Here is an 18,018-nt window from a genome sequence, read left to right on the forward strand (position 1 = left end):
CCCGGCGTGGGGGAGAACCGAGCAGCCCTTCGGCGAGGAACGGGACCCCGCACCTCCTCCGGGGCCGAGCGTGCTCTGTGGCAGCCTCACCCCGGGTCCTGCTGCCCCGCGCGCTGTAATTGTCCGGTGTTACCCGGAGGGCTGCTCGGAGAGGAGGCTGTTCCACGCTCCGGTGCTTACAGGTGTGCCTTTTCTCTTCCGACAGAGTTATTGCCATGGCAACTCAAGTGCTGGGACAGTCTGGTGGGAACGGTCTCTTTCCCGGCAGCGCTAATATTGGCATGGCATTGTCCAATGACATGTATGACTTACATGACCTTTCTAAAGCTGAGCTGGCAGCTCCTCAGCTTATTATGTTGGCAAATGTGGCCTTGACGGGAGAAGTCAATGGCAACTGCTGTGATTACCTGGTTGGAGAAGAGAGACAGATGGCAGAGCTGACAACAGTGGGGGACAGCAACTTCTCTGATAGTGATGGAGAGGGTATGGAAGATACCCAAGCTGCGGAGAGCGACCATGAGGCACCTGAAAATGTGGAATTAAGCTCCCTTGAGGTTCCTAGTGCGGAAACCCAAAGTGCAGCTGCTTCTTCCCCTGCTAAGACTCCCAGTGTGGACAAAGATGTGTCACTGGAAGCACCGGGCACTGGAGAAAGCACAGAGGACAAGTGTAAGAGCTCAAAGAGCAAGCCCTTTCGTTGTAAGCCTTGCCAGTACGAGGCAGAGTCTGAAGAGGAGTTTGTGCATCATATCAGGGTTCACAGTGCTAAGAAATTTTTTGTAGAAGAAAATGCAGAAAAGCAAGCACAGGTGAAGGAGTCTGATTCTTGCTCTGCAGAAGAGGTGGATTTCTCTAAAGGCCCAATCCGCTGTGATCGTTGTGGCTATAACACTAACAGATATGATCACTATCTGGCTCACTTGAAGCACCACAACAAAGCAGGGGAAAATGAGAGAGTCTACAAGTGTACCATATGCACTTACACTACTGTCAGTGAATATCACTGGAAGAAACACCTAAGAAATCATTTTCCCAGGAAAGTGTATACCTGCTCACAGTGCTCCTATTTTTCAGACAGGAAGAACAATTATATTCAACATATTCGAACTCACACAGGTAAGTCTTTCATCTTGTTTGTTTTATGTGCAGTAAGACTACTGAGAAACTCTGATGAATGAAGCAAGCAGAGTCTTCTATTTGCAAAGTTCGTTCCACCCTGATAAAGCTCTGTGCTCTCTGCTCTTGGTGCTGCCAGGTTACAGCCTCACGGAATTTGATCTGAGCTCCAGTCTGCAGTCCTAGCATACTGAAAAATGTAGGACATGAAGAACATACTGTTTAGTAGTTCTAAGCCAATTTTTTGAGGAGGGCCTGACAAAGTGTGCCTGTGATGATTGTCAGGGTCTGCAGCACCAAAAACTGCTGTACTCCAAAACAATCAGATTGACAAAAGGTGCCTAAATCCCATAGGTAGTTCTGAAATTGGTACCTTCAGACTGAGCTGAAACTTCACTAAGGTGTAATTGCAGAGAAGAAAGAGCTGATATATGCAGAGGAGCCCTCCAGCATCCACAAAGCCCGAATAAGACTTGAGTAGTGCACTAATTTCTTTGAATGTACAGGGCCTTTGTTTGTTCCTAGAGCCTGTGTCACTGCAGTAGCCAGAAGTAGACACATACTACTGTTACCCTGTAGTAAGCCTTCGAGCCAGTCTTTGGCCTGATTCCTGACTTCTCCTAACCTCAGTTTATGATCTGAAGGAACAGAGTGAGGCTCCTTTTATCTCTGATTTATACCAAAGGGAATCAGAGGACCTTCAGTGTTGCTGCTGTCACTGCGGGTAACTTAGGAAATACTTTACTTCGTATCTGAGCCTCACCAGCCTCTCACATGGCTGTGCCTGAGGCACACCAAAACTTGAGACTCCCTTCTAGGAGGGGACCTCATAGTTGCCTCACCTCTTTGGGCCATCAGGTACAGTTGCTTTGCTTCCTGATCCCGTTTGTGGAAGTGGGAGGGCACTTCAGACTTTCCTTCAGCTTCTTAGAAGCTTTTATTTACTTTGCATCAGTGCTTTCTGAGGAGACAGACTGGCTAACCATCTTCTAGCATGCTGACCTGACTTGGTTCCTTCTCCTTTATTGTAGACTGTGCTGGCTGAGCAAAACACTGGGGAGTTAGAGTCCTGTTTTGTCACAGCAGTTACATGAATGGTTTGGAGGCTTCAGTTCAGTTGTCTGCAGCTGTCTGGAAGGGGAGGGCACTCCGGAGGCCTCGGGGCTGGGCTTGAGCTCAAGTGTGCAGAAGTTTGTGTTCATCAGCACGCTCCAGTATCTGCTATGTCAGGGGCTGGGAGGGCCTGCTGGGATTTTTCGTACTTTAAGACATATTCTTGTCTTTAACAATAGCTGCATGCTGTTGTTCAGAGGATACCATCACTTTAAAAAACAGTCCTGTCTAAATATTTTTTCCTAAACAAGTAAACAAAGATTATTGTGAGAGGTATTAGGAAAATGGTGTGGTTTATCCTCCAGTTTGTTTTCTTTGTGTGATAACAGGAAAGAGACCAAGTAGTAATGACAAAATAATAGGAAAAAACCTAAATCAATCATGTGGAGAACTCATGGCCAAATGTGAGCCTATGCTGTGTTTCCTGTCTGGTTTACATTTGTCTTGACTTTAAATTCATCCCTCCTTGTGTTTGTACATGCCATTACGTCCCCCATTCTGATCTCTGAAAGTGCCTGTTGAGTTTTACAGCAGCTAACCATGAAGGCATGTTTGCTGAGGAAACTCTCTGGTGTCACTGCATTTGACCAATTTACCAGTGAACTGTATTAAAATTAAAAAAAGATAAAGCATATCCAGTTCCTCTTTTCTGCTTTAAAAACAGCGGTGCAGTTCTCATTTGATAAAAAGCTTTCAGATATGTTGGTAGAACAGTTTAGGAGAGTGCCTTGTTTCCAGTAACATTGATTTCATGGAGGAGGTGTGTGTGTTAACACTAAAGGAAGAGTATTAAAAGAGTGAACAAGCTCCTGGCAGGTATATTTATACATGAGGCTAAAAGTTTCTGCTGATACGAATGTGTAGTATGTTGCCTTAAAAAAACAGTAACAAAACCCCAAACAACCCCCAGTTATAAAGCTCAGAAAAAACACCCACAGATACTTTATAGTCAAAAGTATTTGCAGACTGTTTACATTACAGTACAGAATTTAATAACTACCTGAATAATATTAAAATGTGTTTGAATTACAGTTTTCATTTTAAACTTGAGACAGATATTTATTGGAAAAATGAACGGGATACGTGCATACTTCATGGTCTTCATATTTTATGGGTTCAGAATGTTAAGAAGAAAGTTGGACTTGTTTGCTTCCTTGATTTCCTGATTGCTAATAGGTTAAATAATATTGGACAGATACTTTTCTTTCTCTCCTACATTTTGTACTTCACCAGACTGGTTTTTTTTTTCGTGTGTGTGGGAAAATGCCTCCTTGCAGATAATTGGATTCTGCTGTGTTAGAGCCATCCTGTTTTCTGAAACACTGACTGTACAGAGTAGAGTTTCACAGGATCAAATGCTCTGCTGCTGCTACTGGAGAAAGACAGTCTAGGTTTTCTCTCTGTATCCTGGGACTGGTTGATTCAGCTCACTAAAATGGCAGTAAAATACTCCTTTCCTCTTCCCCAGGTTGGTTTTCTGCTGGTTAGTGAACTGAATCGACTTCCTAAGGACACATGCAAATGCCAGAGCACATGGCCAGGAGCAGGGAAGGGCCTGCATGCTAGTACCTTGCATGGTGGGAGAAATCCCTATCCTTTGCATGTTTGAGGACCCCAGGAAGACAGGCAGAGGTTATCTGCTTGCCTGTTGCTTGCATCCGTGTTGGAAAACAGGTGTCCAAGAACTCATCCTGTCCTGGAAGATACTTTGCAGCTTGTGACAGTGCTTGTGTGGGAGGCTGCTGACAAATGAGGGGGACCTTGGGCAAAGGAATGTTTCAAGGACCCTATGGATGGTCATGAGCTTGGCACCTAGGCAAGCTACATCTGAAAGAGCCTGTCTTCCACCCAGGAGTGAGTGGCTGGAGGTGTTCAGGGACATCCTTTCCTCTGCTGCTGGGCAGAAAGGACCTTTTGTGTCAGGGACAGACCTACCTAGGCTCGTTGGTGCTTGTTAGACCTTTTAGACCAAGTTTTTACTTGATTTACCTGCTGATCCTGGAGCTGTACTGTGTGCAAGACAGTGCAGCATTGTTCTCTTCACACACCCCCCCCCCCCCCCCCATTTTACTTGTTAGAAGCAATTTCTAGAAAACTTAATTGAAAAAAATCTGCAGGGCTATATAAGTAAGACATCTGCTTAAGGCAGTCACAGTGTTCAATGTTTAGCTTTTGACTGTTTTTGTAAATTTTTTTCAGGGTTTTTTGTGGTTTTTAAAAAAAAATTTTGGTTGTCATATGTAATATTTTTTTTTAATAGGAAAAGGCTTTCGTTTCGTGCCCCTTTTTAGATAGGGCACAGCAAATGAAAAAAGCCTTTTCCACATTCCTGATGTTGTAGGTGACTTTACAGATAAGAAATTTCAGGTAGTGGGAAGAAGACATGACTCAATGTTCCAGGACCTTTGGCCACATATTTTCCCATTTTAAAGAGTCATTTAAAAGCAAAACCTTTTCTTTAAAACAAAATGACTACCCCTCCCTTGTACAGTGACTTAATCTTATTGTGTGTATTGCACCAATCTCCTACCTTGTTTTAATTGGAAAGGGAGGGGAGTTGTGGTTGTTAGGGTGAATTTACCTTGAAACTGCTGATCTAATCAAGAATGATAGTCTAAATCTTTGATGGGAGGAAGAAATGTGGGATTAGTCTGCATTACAAAGACTGCTTCAACTGCTATTTTGGCACAAGCCAGTGTGGTGCCTCACATCATATACTGGCAGATGCAGGTCTTTGCTGCTGCAGATAGAGCTATGCCTCTGAAAGTGAACACACAGCCTGTACACAAGGCTTTTGCTGATGTGCAGGAGAGCACTTTGGTTATATGCATCATATGCAGCAAAGTTAGAGAAACACTGTAGTGTCATGCTGACTGTGACTTGAATAGATGTTACAACTGTGTAACTTCCTTTTCCCTTTTCAGCTTCACTCCTCTGTTCTGTTGGGGGGTGTTCACCTGAGACTAAAAAGTGTTTTTACAACTTGTAGTGGGGACAAGGCTGCCTAAATCTCTGGGCTGTGCTAACAGTTTGGGGCAAACACCTCTCTGGTACTTATCTGGACCTGTGTAACGCACAGTAATTCTAAAGCTGTCTGCCTTTGTTTGGAGCTTGTCTTCACTCCAAAAGGATTTTCAAGTGTCATTGTAGTGCTACAATTTTTAGCGATGATTACAAGCTAACCATCCCTTGTGGAGACCTAATATATGCCAGGTTAGTTTCCATTAGTTTTCCAGATACAATAACTCTTCAAACATAGGATGGTCTTCAAAATTAATGTTGGTGACACACTTAAGCTTTTGCTAGTGGCATAGTTTGACTGAGCAGGGCATCAAGCTTTTCCATGCTGCAAGGTAATTTCACTCTGCCAGTAAGATTTTGGAAGTGGAGACCTGGTCTCTGTCTGCACTTACGATCTGGCAAATGCAGGTCCATGCTGAATGGATGGTTGTGCCCCATCTTAATCCAAATTAAATACTGAGGTTTCAGGTAAGGTGTTAGGTGAAGCAAGAAATCACCTGATTTCTAACAGGATCCGTATCTTTTGGGCATCTTCTGAGTGCTGGGAAAAATGCTGTAGGTAAGTCAGCTCTGGTGGCTTAGGGCTTCTTAAAGGCATATGTCCTCATAATCTTTTGCCTGAGGTTGCTGTCTGACCCCAGGTAGACATGAGGATGTGTCTGTCTCATATTCTGCCCTCTTACAGGCCTCATTTGTAAGGCATGACATGTTGCACTGGTCCAGCTCAGGCATATGCTTCTCACCATGTCCCTTTGCTGAGAGATCATTTGCCCTCAAATACAACTTGGGGATCTGTGACAGCCTCACCTGTGTGGCTCAGTAACCCAGCTTGGGAATTGCTGTGTTTCAGTAACTAATTTGCTGTTTGTTTTTGCAGGAGAGCGACCCTATCAATGTGCTATGTGTCCTTACTCCAGCTCTCAGAAGACGCATTTAACCAGGCACATGCGCACGCACTCAGGTTGGTAAGCAGTGTGACTCAGGAGGAGGGGGTGGTTCACAGTACCACAACATAGGTCACCTTAGAAAGGACCTCTGGAGGTTACCTGGTTCAGGCTCTTGCTCCAGCAGGGCCACCTAGAACAGCCTGCCCAGGTCTGTGTGAGATGGCATCTCATCCAGTATGGCCTGAGCTTCAGCTCCTCTTTTGACAGGGAGGGTTGTCTTTACTTGCTAAAGAAATGCTAAGTGTCATTAGTAAAAGTGATAATGGGAATATATCTTTTTCCTTGCCTTTTACTTCCCAAGCTGTATCCTGAGGTTTACAGGGTTGCTCTAGTAGTCCTAGTAATCTAGTAACAAATACAACATTGTGATATATAGGAACAAATTCTTGTCTTTTGTGTGCTGCCATGACTCAGTTCAAATCAGTGAAGCTGGGAAAATTCTGAGTAGCTGAGAGTCTCCCCTGTTACGTCTGTGATTTCATCTCATTCAGGGGTTCTGTGGGAACCCTTAGCCTTTGCTTGGTATGACAAAGTGATATAAATCAGTGTCTGCTTATGGCAAAGAGACACGGAGGAGAAAAAGCAAACTCAGAGGGTGTTCACAAGTGACTCAGTCTTGTGGCACTAAAAGCCAGATTAGCAATTTTCACTAGCCTTTATTTCCCATTTATGCTCATGAGCTGTGGTGTTACAAACATCTGCTCTCATTCTCTTGTCAATCTCTTTTCAAGTGAATTAACAGCATTTTTGAGAGTTGTAACACCATGGGCATGCTACACACAGGCACAGTTGTCCTTTATGACTCTAGTAGAGGAGCATTCAGGTAGATCTCAGCCTGTGCTTTTGGTTTGCCAAAATCTGAATTGACCAGGCCTAGGTGAATTCTTATCCTAGCGAGTGAAAGTCTCCTGAGCAGGAATAGTTTCAGTTTGAATGGATGAGTCTGTTAATTGAACCCAGGAGGCAGACAATTTAACTTTAGCAAAGGGGGGGGGGGGTTGGCCCATTAAAAATAGTCAGCTTTAAAATGACATGCCAGTGTTATAGTTTGAGAATTTTGTGAATGCAGTATTCTGCTTTCAGAAACACAAATAATTTTTGGCTGAACCTCTGGGCTAACTGCAAATTTCAAAACGGTTTGGTCAACACCAACCTGGAAACCATTTCACAAACTTATTACTCTACCCCTGTGTGTGCAAGGAAGTCTCAAATCCAGAGGAGATGAGGAGTGGGATCTGCTTGTGGCCTTTGCCTCAAAGGTCTGTGAGGGAGGGCATGACTTTTGCCATTAGGGGTGTTGTATTAATAACTCTCCTAAGTTCTGTTGAACGTCTTGCTGCCTTGCTTAGGCAGCTGAGCCTTTTCAGTGGCAATTTCTGGACTCCTGCAGTTCACATGCTGCCCTTTTAAGGCAGACTGGCGCTGGGGCTTTCTTCGTATGTCACAGTGAGCAACAGTGGTTTAGAGCCTAATTCACAGCTGTTTTTTCAGCCATCTTGTTATGTCCTTTTCACTTGTGCAGTAAAACCCCTGGAGTTAGTAGAGATGATGGAGACAAACTCTTTACATAGTATCTTTGAGTGACCCAGTTGCAGCTACCTCTGAGCACTCTGTGCACTTAGAATGGCTTGTTCATGTGTTTGTAAGAGTGAGGCAGTTCTAGCCCTCAATCCATGTAACACAGAACTGTGCCTTAACATGTAGGTGATAAAGGCTCCATACTTGTGAGAAGAATGAGCAATAAGCACATCAAGCTTAAACTTGTGCAGAGTGTCACCAGGAAGTGGGGGGGCAAAAGGAAGGAAGTAAGGTGGGGAGGGAGGGAATCAAAGGGACTCTAAATAACAAAGAGATGCTGCAGGCAGACATGAAATGATCTGGGCTTTGAGTGTCCCCATCCTTACTGCCAGGGAGGCAGCACAGCTTTTTCTAGAGTTTGTGAGGTTGTTGCAGATCAGCCATGTGGTTAACACACAAACACACCCCACATCTTCACTGCAGGCTGCCTAGTATCCTTAGTTGTGTTGGAGAGGAGCAGCAGGAGTGGAGGCAGTGTCAGGGCAGCGAGTTGCAGGGATGGGAGAAGCACTATTGTACCATGAGCAGAAGGGACTGGAGTGGATTTCCAACATACTGAAGAAGTAGCATGCATTGGTTCTGGAGGTCAGTTTTGAGATGCTGGTTCAGAGCTCAGGAGCATCCCAAATTCCTCAGCTGAAATTGCACATGCATAGATCTTCTTAGAGTATTTCTGGACTTCAGTTGTTGTTGCACTAGAAGTGTGTTTCCTGTTTGCTTTGATGTGTAAGTGGAAAGCCACTTCTGCTGCTGCAGCATGCACTAGGCAGAACATTTCAGGAACCCTGCTACAAGAGTCATTGCACAACTGTAAATGCAGATTTCAGTAGTAATATGAGGGCTGTGGACTGCATTTAGTTGGCTTGCCAAGAGCAGCCTGCAGCCAGTGCCTTGTGTTTAAGACAGTATAACAGTGGACTGAATTTTCTCGGAGCTAAAGACCATCTGGGCACCCCTTTCATGTGCTTAGGTTTTTGGTAGCTTCTTCTCCCTCATTTCCTTTTCAATGCAAACATGAAATATGCTAAATCTGTGTAAAGTTGGACTTTTTTGAAACGTTTGTGTGAAACTGCTATTCATCAAATGTTACATTTCCATTTTTCTACAATGCATTCAATGGACCAGTTGGGTATGGATTCCATTTGCTAATATTACTGTAGAGAGATCTCTGCCGGTATGTATGCCTAGCCAGAACCTGTGACGTTGTTATTGCTTGTTTGGTTTTGGATCCCCTTCCTCCCAACCCTCACCCTTTCTCTCTTTTTTTTGTATTTTGTTCTTAGTGTCTTGTGAATGTGTTTGTGACTTGTGAATTTCTTATGTTGACTTTGCTTAATTTTAAAGGCGCATGGATAATTTTTTTTATCCTTTTTAAATTTCATATTTCTGTTTCTATATTAGTGGCAAGTGATTACCCCCCAGCCCCCATGCTTAATAATCACCATCATTCCCTTCCATCCTTCCTTCCTTAGGTGAGAAGCCATTCAAATGTGATCAGTGCAGCTATGTGGCCTCAAACCAGCATGAAGTAACTCGTCACGCAAGGCAAGTTCACAATGGGCCGAAGCCTCTGACTTGCCCACACTGTGACTACAAAACAGCTGACCGCAGCAATTTCAAGAAGCACGTTGAGCTCCACGTCAATCCGCGCCAGTTCCTCTGTCCGGTCTGTGATTATGCAGCGTCCAAAAAATGTAACCTGCAGTATCACATCAAATCCAGGCATCCCGATTGTTCCGACATCACCATGGATGTTTCAAAGGTGAAGCTACGGACTAAAAAGAGTGAAGCTGACTTTTCCGAGAGCGTTAACGACAAAGCAGAGAAGGAACCAACGAAAGGGGATTCAACTGCAAAGAAAACTGAGAAAGTTGTGAAAGTGGAGAAAAAAGATAATCTGGCAAAGGAAAAGAAGCTGACGAGCAATGTTTCTGCAGGCCAGGTGACAACCAGGAGTCGGAAATCAGCTTCAGAAAACAAAGAGGTGGATATTAAAACTGAGAGAAACATTGAGAAAACTTGTAAAACAAAGAAGATCAAGAGAAAGGCAGAGAATGAAGTGACTTCCTCAAAGAAAGAGCCTGCAAGTGATACCTTAGGAGTAACAAAAAAGAAAAGGAAAGTGGAAGTTAAACCCAGAGACTGCAAGGAAGCTCACAAAAGTGAAGTACCAGAGGAGGAGCCTAAAAAGCAAAATTCTTGCCTCAAGAAAAACAGAAAAAAGAAAGCTCTGAAAATTAAGCATGGTAAAAAAAGCAGTAAACTTGATCAGGACAAGATCGAGGAAGAGGAGATGCCGGGTGAGTGCCCTGTCACAGAAGAAGATGGATGCCTAAAGCCTGACACCGAGGGCAGCGACCAGAAGGAGCAAGATTCCACTGACACAGTGGCACTAAACCACACTGGTGGTCATGCTGTCAAGGGGGAGAGCACTGATTCCAAAGGAAACTGCATCCAAGATCCAGGGCAGGTTTGTCTGCCAGCTCAGGATGCAAATACAGAAGCTGAGGTAGAGGACCAAGAAATGCCTGCTGCGGTGGGAGAGAGTGAAGACACTGTTGGAGCAAAAGAGGAGGAGAAAGAGGTAAGCAGAGGGGAAGACACTTGCTCTGAGGAATCTTCTCATGCATTGTCTTCTGAAAAGAGCTCGGATGTGCTCATGGATGTGGTGCCAGATCTGGCACCTGAGAAGGAGCCAGAGGAAACCTTTGTGGCAGAAACTGTGAGTAACTCGGACCCGATGGACCTGACTAAGACATGCCTGCCAGCAACAGAGCCAACAGGAGATGCTGTGCCAGCCCCTGTGCCCCAAGAAGGGTGTACACAAAGCCCTAAAGTAGCTCTGGCCTTACCTCGGGATAACACAGCAGTGAATGAATCTCAGGAAATGGATGAGGATGAGGGCATCCACAGCCACGAGGGCAGCGACATAAGTGACAACATATCGGAAGGAAGCGATGACTCGGGGTTAAACGGTGCTCGCTCTGTGCAAGAGGAACCAAGTCCAAAGACATCCCAAGGAGCTCCAGACACTGCGGTGGCCAGGGAGAACTATGTCTGCATTTTCTGTGACCGCTCATTTAAAAAGGAAGGTGAATACAGCAAGCACCTCAACCGCCACTTAGTTAATGTGTATTATCTTGAGAAGGCAGCAAAAGGGCAGGAGTAGAAATAGCTGTGATTTGGGGAATCTTCTTTTGTAAGATCTTACACAGCTTATGTACAGATTTTGTAGTTGTGTTTTTTTTTAAGCACGGTTTGCTTTAGTGTCTGCATTGGTTTCTTTTTTGGGTTTGCTTTTTTTTTTTAAGTTGAAAATATTTTTGACATCTTTACGTGTAATGGTGAACTCATTAACTATTGGATCTCTTAATTAGAGAAGACAGGTAGGGTGTATGAGGTTGTGTCCTGTAAAGTCAGTGTAAGCTTCTAGTCTAGTAGCTTATGCAGTTCCTTTCTAAACTGAGTCTTAGGAACAGGGCTGTAGCTAACAATACACAAGCTGGATGTTTATAGAGACACTGGCATTAGTTGCTTTTTGTTCTAGCAGCCAACTCTTTCTCTCTCTCCTCTTTCCTTCCCCATTTTTTTTTTGTCCTTCTTGATGTGTCTTGATGTTCAAAGTGTTAAACTACTTGATGGTTTTTCTACCAGGAAGATAGCTTCTATTACATAAACAGCACTTTGTAAAAGAAACCCAAGTTGGCTAGTGATGAACATAACTGTTTAAGCTAATGATAATTTTGAACGTACATTTCAGATCCCCTAAGCGTGAATGCTGAGCCAAAATTTGAGAGTAGTCTTTCCAACTTTTGATTGGAGAACCTCTGTTTTGATCAATATCTTAATGACTGATATGTAATTGGCTTTGTTGTGGGGGAGCAAGTTTGTTATTTTTAAGTTCTGCTTTTTTGGTTTTTTTTGATTGTGCTTTAAGGGCTTAAAATATTGCACATTGTTTTTGATTTTTACCTATGCAGTTTAATCCTTTAGGAATAGTGCTTGTGCAGTACATGTACACTTTATATATGCATGTTTGGTTTTGTATGTTTAAGTTTTTTATTTGAAAATGTTCAGATTCGTTGCTTACCATGGGATAGTTTTCTGTGATGCTCCTTACTGCAGATTTTTATTGTTTTCCTAGGGTGTTATTAGTTGTGGAGGAAGTTGCTGAAATTATGAACTGCTTGGCTATATATTTTTAACTGGCTTTAAAACTATATGGTCCTCAAGCATATGGATGCCAATGCAATTTCAAAACATTTTTTTATAGGATTTGTTTTATCATGAAAATGCCACTTCTGATATTTCAAATATATATATGCAGGGTAATAAATTCTGATTTATAATTTGGGGTCACCTGACAGGAAAATTTGGAAGTGGTCTGCAGATTCTTCAGGTCTGGATGCTTATTTTTCTCTGCTTCCCTTATGATTTCTGTGGTGGACAACAATCAAACTTAATGAGCTTAAAAATATAAAATAATAGCAGTCATATAATCTAACATCTCATATACCAAAAAAACCCTCATAACAAATAAAGATAAATCAACTGGTAAGCAACAAAACTGGCATAAAAAACCTGTAGGAATTTCTGCTCCTTATTCATTCAAGTTGCATTTAATAAAATCATTCTGCTTCCGTGCAGAGAGAAACATGTAAGTGATCAGATTGTCATCTCAGGTCTACATGTCATACCAGAAGTTTCTAATTCTGAACAGATTTCATTCCCAGCACACACAGGCACAAGAGATTGCATATGTACTGCTTGTAGCCAACCAGTGGCTAAATGTAAAGTAAATCCAAACCAGCAGGGAAGAAACAAAACCCTCCAGGTCCCATCTGTGCTCTTCCAACTGTTGTTAGCTGCCTTTCCAGTGGGGGCAGTTGTGGGCAGCTTCTCTGCTTGTCAGCCCCAAAGAAGCAAATTTGGAGGCAGGTGTTACTTGGAGAGTGGAGCTGAAGAGCTCTGACAGCATTTGTTAGAGCACTTTACAGCAAATACTCTCAGTATAAGCTCTGGAATAAACCCCATTCTTCATTGGGAGTCCCCACAGCATCTTTCCCTCCAAACAAACCCACTGCCTTGAATGAATAGAGAGCAACAGTGCTACATTGCTTCTGCTTTTGGGAGAGATTGGTAATAGGAGGCCAAAGATTTGAGAGGGAAGGCATCCCTCGTGGCAGAAATAAGTTGTATAATGTATAGTGAGGTTTTTTTTGCATAGATAGTATTCAATCCTTACCTTGGCTGTGACAATCATTGTCAACTGAAGATCAAGTTGCAACTATATTTATGTTAAACATTAAGAAAATAAACCTAGTTGAATTGTTTTCCTAAACTATCAGTTGTAATAGTCTTAAATGTATTTTTTTTCTTCATAGTAGTGTTTCCTTTATATATAAATGTTGCCACCGTTTGTGAGCGATGTGAGCAGATGCTGGGAATTCCAGTGCTGTGTAGAGGTTTTATAGCTCCTTCATATCCTTGCGAAGAGCCTTTGACATCCTGTGAGAGACTTCAAGGACTTTAGCTATGTTCAAATAAACTCGTGGACTGGCCTGATTTTGTTTTTAAATGAAAACTATGCTGTTGACAGACTTTAAATCTCTCTGTGAGATTAAAACAAAGATGTGGTTCTCTGAGATACCATACTGCACATTTCTGTGAAGTGGTCAAGGTTTCAGTGCTTGATCTGACAAGAACTCTTGGAAGACAACAGTTGGCTCCTGTTTGGCAATGTTTCTTACCACAAGATGAGAAACTGAAAATAAATTATTAACATATTAAGAAGAAGAAAAGTTGATTCTTTCTGAGACCCATCAACAATGTCCTGAAATAACCTAATGTTGGTGCAGAACTGTATTGGAATTCTCTACTTGGTTAAGACCAAGATTTGGAATTATGTTACAGGAAAGAGGCAAGGATGTAATGCATTATGTGTATCTGAAATGTTAGGCACTGCTAAGACTGAGTGGGGGGAGTGCAGGTCAGGTAACCCACCATGTGTGGTGGTCTTACATTGCTGTCTCTCCCTTTAAACAATGCCTTTTTTTTTTGTCTTTTTCAATATTCTTAAATTATTTTGTGTTGGTTTTGCCAATTCTGGCGTTTTTGTGTTTCTTGGCAATAATACCTGTATGAGTGTTCAACCTCCAATACGTGATTGGAAAGGATTAGCATGCTGACACGTGTACACTGCCAGCCCTTGGTGAGCAACATGGTGTTTTGGGCTTTTGCTGTATGAATCTGTACACTCATAACTGCCCTGAGAAATGATCAAGAAATGGGCAGCTAGGCATTTATAATCCATGGTATTGTAATTGCTATTTCTGGATTTTGATGATCTAGGCTGGAACTTTAGTCATGTAAAGAAGAAGAATGTTTAACAGCTGACAGGACAGTTAAGATACGATAATGTCATTGATTTCAACAGATTTAATGTAGCTGAAAGGTATTAAATTTAAGAGTTTTCTTGAACGTCAGTTGTGTAGATATATGGCGTGCATACGATATTAACAGGATCCAAATAGCTAATGGAATTGTTCTGTGTGTATATATATTTTTTCCCTCTCTAAAATTACACTAGCTAACAAACTTTTGTAAGCTGGCATGGAAACATGTTTATGATGTTTAGTTGCACCATGTTTGATGCTTTTTACAGTGCAATACTTGTATTCTCTGAATTAAACCAAAGGTAATTTTTTTTCATGCTCTCTACTGTAGTGCATGACAGTCTTTTCTACGTTTGTAATAGATGTAAAACGAGCCAGATCATACATCCTGCTTTTACCTAAATCATGTATAAGAAGTCTTTTGTCCAAAATGTAGTATAAACTTAAACTAAATTGCATTATATTAACCCTTACAAGTGTACTTTCCTAAGCATAGTTATGATTAAATAAACTTTATTAAGGAACTTGCAGCTTCTATCTTCCACTTATTGATGGCTATGGAAGCCATTTGTAACTAGAGGCAGGAGCAGTGCAAGCATCATTGACAGCTCTGGAAGACCTCGAGCCAGCCAGGTGGGTCTGGGGGAGCCTGTGATGCAAGGAGCATGCACACACAGACGTGACTGCAGACAGGGGCAGCAGCTCCAGGAATAGGTGTTTTTTCTCCATTTCAACATACTGTTTTCATTTCCCTGCCCACTTCAGCGAGGGCAGGGCATGAGGTAGGAGGTGCATGCATACAGATGAAGTTCAAATCGTGTGCAGACGAGGTTCAAATGCAATGCTAAACCAATTTGTGACTTGAGAGGACAGGCCCAATGGGCATGAAAGGTCATATTCTCTGCCACAAGAGAGAAATGCAGCTCGATGGAAGCTGCAGAATTTAAATTTGAGTTTCAGAGGTAATGCAGGTGGCAATACCTCCTACATTCCAGAAAGTTCTCTGGTGCAGTCTCACTTGGGGAATTAAGAGTACATTTATAAAAATTATGTCACCCATCATCCATATGGCTACAGTACTGTCTATGTAGATATTGAAAATGTCTTGAGAGCTGCAGAGCTGGGTATAGCCTTCGAGGGCGACATTGCATCTCTCTCCCAGCCTGGCCGTTTTAGAAGACCTCAGCTGGATTAGTCCATGATGCTAACCTACCTTCTGGGGCTTGGTCATTCTTACCTCCTACCAGCACAGAACAATTCCTATTTGACAAGTGATTAAGGCAAATAGTATTTGATGAACTTCAGGGGATAGTTCTATTTGCACCTGCTGCAGCTTTGAACAGTTTGAACAGCTCCTAGAAGCATAAGAAGTGAACTTTCGTCTTCTCTCATTAAATGTTTTCTCATAAGCAATGCCCCCCTGCCCTGTGTTGTCTTAGTCTGTCCATGGAAATTTGGGGATCTGAGACATGCAGTTCTTAGTCGAGAGCAAAGAACAGGGTGCAGTGCTACCACAGGACATAGCCTTTGGGGGCTGCAGGGTGGCAAGGGCTGTCAGTGTCCAGGTAAGGGGCAGGTTTGGGATTGCTCCCCTTGCAGTTTTGTAGGCAGCATGTATGCAGTTTATGGTGGGGAAGAGGGGTGGTACCTGAGCCTGCCCACAGACTGCAAGGGAGATGTAAGAGCGTGGCATAGAGATGGCTCAGTCTGGGCATTTATGTGCCTCTTTGCCTGTGCTGTGTGGGTTAATGATTTCAAACTGGATCAATAGGGGAGGCCCTGCCCTTTGTACCACCAGCTACTGCTGCCCCCCACTCCTGGGAAGGCGTTCTGGGGACAAGCTAGCTGGAACTAAAGAACACAAATGGGTTGCCAGCTTGAGAAATCATTTTCCCTTAAACCTGTAGCCAGGTCATCCTTATCTTTTACTAGGTTTCTTGCACCCTGGCAAAAAACCTACTCGTTTTTTCCTGGTAGAAAACCAGGATAAAACCTGCTAGGCTGAAAACATGCTAAGAATCTGCTTTGTACTAATATTTATTTAACAGAACTGGGTAGCCAAGCACAAGTGCATGGCTCCTCTGTACCTTGCAGGCCAGTGGGAGATCCTGCCCACATACTGAGATGCCCAAAAGGTGAGTTGGCTCAAGTGGGGGATGGCTTAGCCTCCTGGGGACAGAGCAGGCTCATGTCTTAATTCAGCTGCCTTATTCAGGTTTTGCTAATGCTCTGAAGGAGCCAAAATGGTGTGTTTCTGATTTTGGTTTGGTGATTGTCTTTAGTTTGTTTTTAAAGCTTAACCATGCTGACATAAATGGCTTTACCTTGTTCAGGTACAATATAAGCTATATATAGGAAAAGATAAATCTGAAAAGACAGGGTTCTTCCCTTCCCCAGGTTGTGTTTTTAAGCTTGGTAAGTTGAGTTTTCTGCATCTCCCTCCTTTGCTGGAAGCACCAGATGTGTAGCAACTCATTGTTGTAGCAGTGCTCTGATGTCCTTAGGCTCAAGCCAGGTGGCTGAACCCACCCCTTGCCCGTGGACGAGTCAAAGCAGCCATTCTGGGTCTCCTTTAGCCCTGTATAGGGCAGAGCACTCAAGCTGCTGTCTTCTGCAGCAGAGGCTGTGCCGGAGGTGACAGGACAGAAGAGGTTTGTGCTGAGTTTGTTTCCATCATGAACAACCAAAGAAAAGTTGCAACAAAAAGTTGAGTGGCAAGATGGTGACTGGTTCCCTGATGGATGCCAGTGCCAGGGACATTGACATTGGGTGGTTGCAAAGCGTCAGGGGCTTTTCCTGTTGCTGTGCTGGGGGTCATATGCTGCTCCAGTCCTTTCAAAAGGCACTAAGCAGACACTGGGCCTGCTCAGAGCTGACCAGAATAACCCTTATGGTTTGAGGGCTATTTTTCTTTTTTCTTGTCCTCTTTCTTGATTTGGTGCCACCTGGTGAGACTGGGGACCTGATGCACAGAATAGTTCAAAGATGTGGCCATAGCCACACCATGGCACCCAATATGTGACATGGGAAGTTACCATAAATCCATCCTCAACAGCAGCTGGTCAAGAACTCTACATGGTGCTTCAGGAGGCTTCTAGCTGACCTGCACAGACACAACTCTCTGCCAGTGGAGGAATCCCCAGGATGGTCAATGCCCTGCCAGCACCTGGGCCCACCATCAAGTCTCTGTTCCAGCACCAGTCATGTAAGGCAATCCCCAGTAGTTTAGCTGATCAGTGAAGACAGTTGTGGCGAGGGGAGTTTGTGGGCAATTGTATGCTGTGTAGTTCACCAGGCTCCCAGTCCAGTGGGTCTCTCCTGACATTGCAGGCTATTTTGAGAGTGTCAACAGTGGGCAAAATTTCAAATTTTGGATGGGACTTAATTATGCTCTTGTAATGAAAGCAGTGCCTGTTTTTGTAGTCTGAGAATTCTCTGCCATGAGCAGCTCTGAAAAGGGAACAGCTACTGGGTGGGAAAGGGAGCCACTTTTTTGTTCTTGGGTGAGCAGCCACCACATGATGCACGCCAAAGCAAACCAACCCTCAGGCTCCCACTTGTGGCGACATGTCTGTGCTTGCAGGGCACTGAGTAGAAGCAGCCCTCCCTTTTATGACAAAACAGTCTTTCAGAAGGATTTTGACTATTTTCTTCCCTTTCTCAAAAACTTCTGCTGTATTGCCCCACACAATGATATCATCAATGTACTGCAAGTGTTCTGGAGCTTCACCTGTTCCAGTGAAGTCTTGATTGATCCATGGCAAAGGGCAGGGCTGTGTTTCCACCCCTGGATGCACTGGACACCCCTTCGAGTGAAAGCAAACTGCTGCCTGTACTCTGCTGCCAAA

General features: G+C 43.4%; 1 protein-coding gene across 1 annotated transcript; it reads left to right on the forward strand.

Annotated features, from left to right (window-relative positions):
• Positions 1 to 167: 167 nt before the first annotated feature.
• REST (RE1-silencing transcription factor) lies at positions 168 to 10,944 on the forward strand. The gene is made up of 3 exons (XM_009081149.1): positions 168 to 1,116; positions 6,128 to 6,211; positions 9,248 to 10,944. The coding sequence occupies exons 1-3, from the start codon at positions 216 to 218 to the stop codon at positions 10,942 to 10,944; spliced, it is 2,682 nt and encodes an 893-aa protein (XP_009079397.1). The 5' UTR covers positions 168 to 215.
• Positions 10,945 to 18,018: the final 7,074 nt, after the last annotated feature.

The sequence above is a fragment of the Acanthisitta chloris genome, unplaced genomic scaffold (genome assembly GCF_000695815.1).
Source record: "Acanthisitta chloris isolate BGI_N310 unplaced genomic scaffold, ASM69581v1 scaffold11758, whole genome shotgun sequence".
Taxonomy (NCBI): domain Eukaryota; kingdom Metazoa; phylum Chordata; class Aves; order Passeriformes; family Acanthisittidae; genus Acanthisitta; species Acanthisitta chloris.

Bases quoted from the DNA above. Each gene is read 5' to 3' on its own strand.
- REST (XM_009081149.1), top strand. From the start codon at position 216: ATGGCAACTCAAGTGCTGGGACAGTCTGGTGGGAACGGTCTCTTTCCC. The intron at 1,117-6,127 runs GTAAGTCTTTCA...TTGTTTTTGCAG, and splicing joins ACATATTCGAACTCACACAG to GAGAGCGACCCTATCAATGT. The intron at 6,212-9,247 runs GTTGGTAAGCAG...TTCCTTCCTTAG, and splicing joins GCACATGCGCACGCACTCAG to GTGAGAAGCCATTCAAATGT.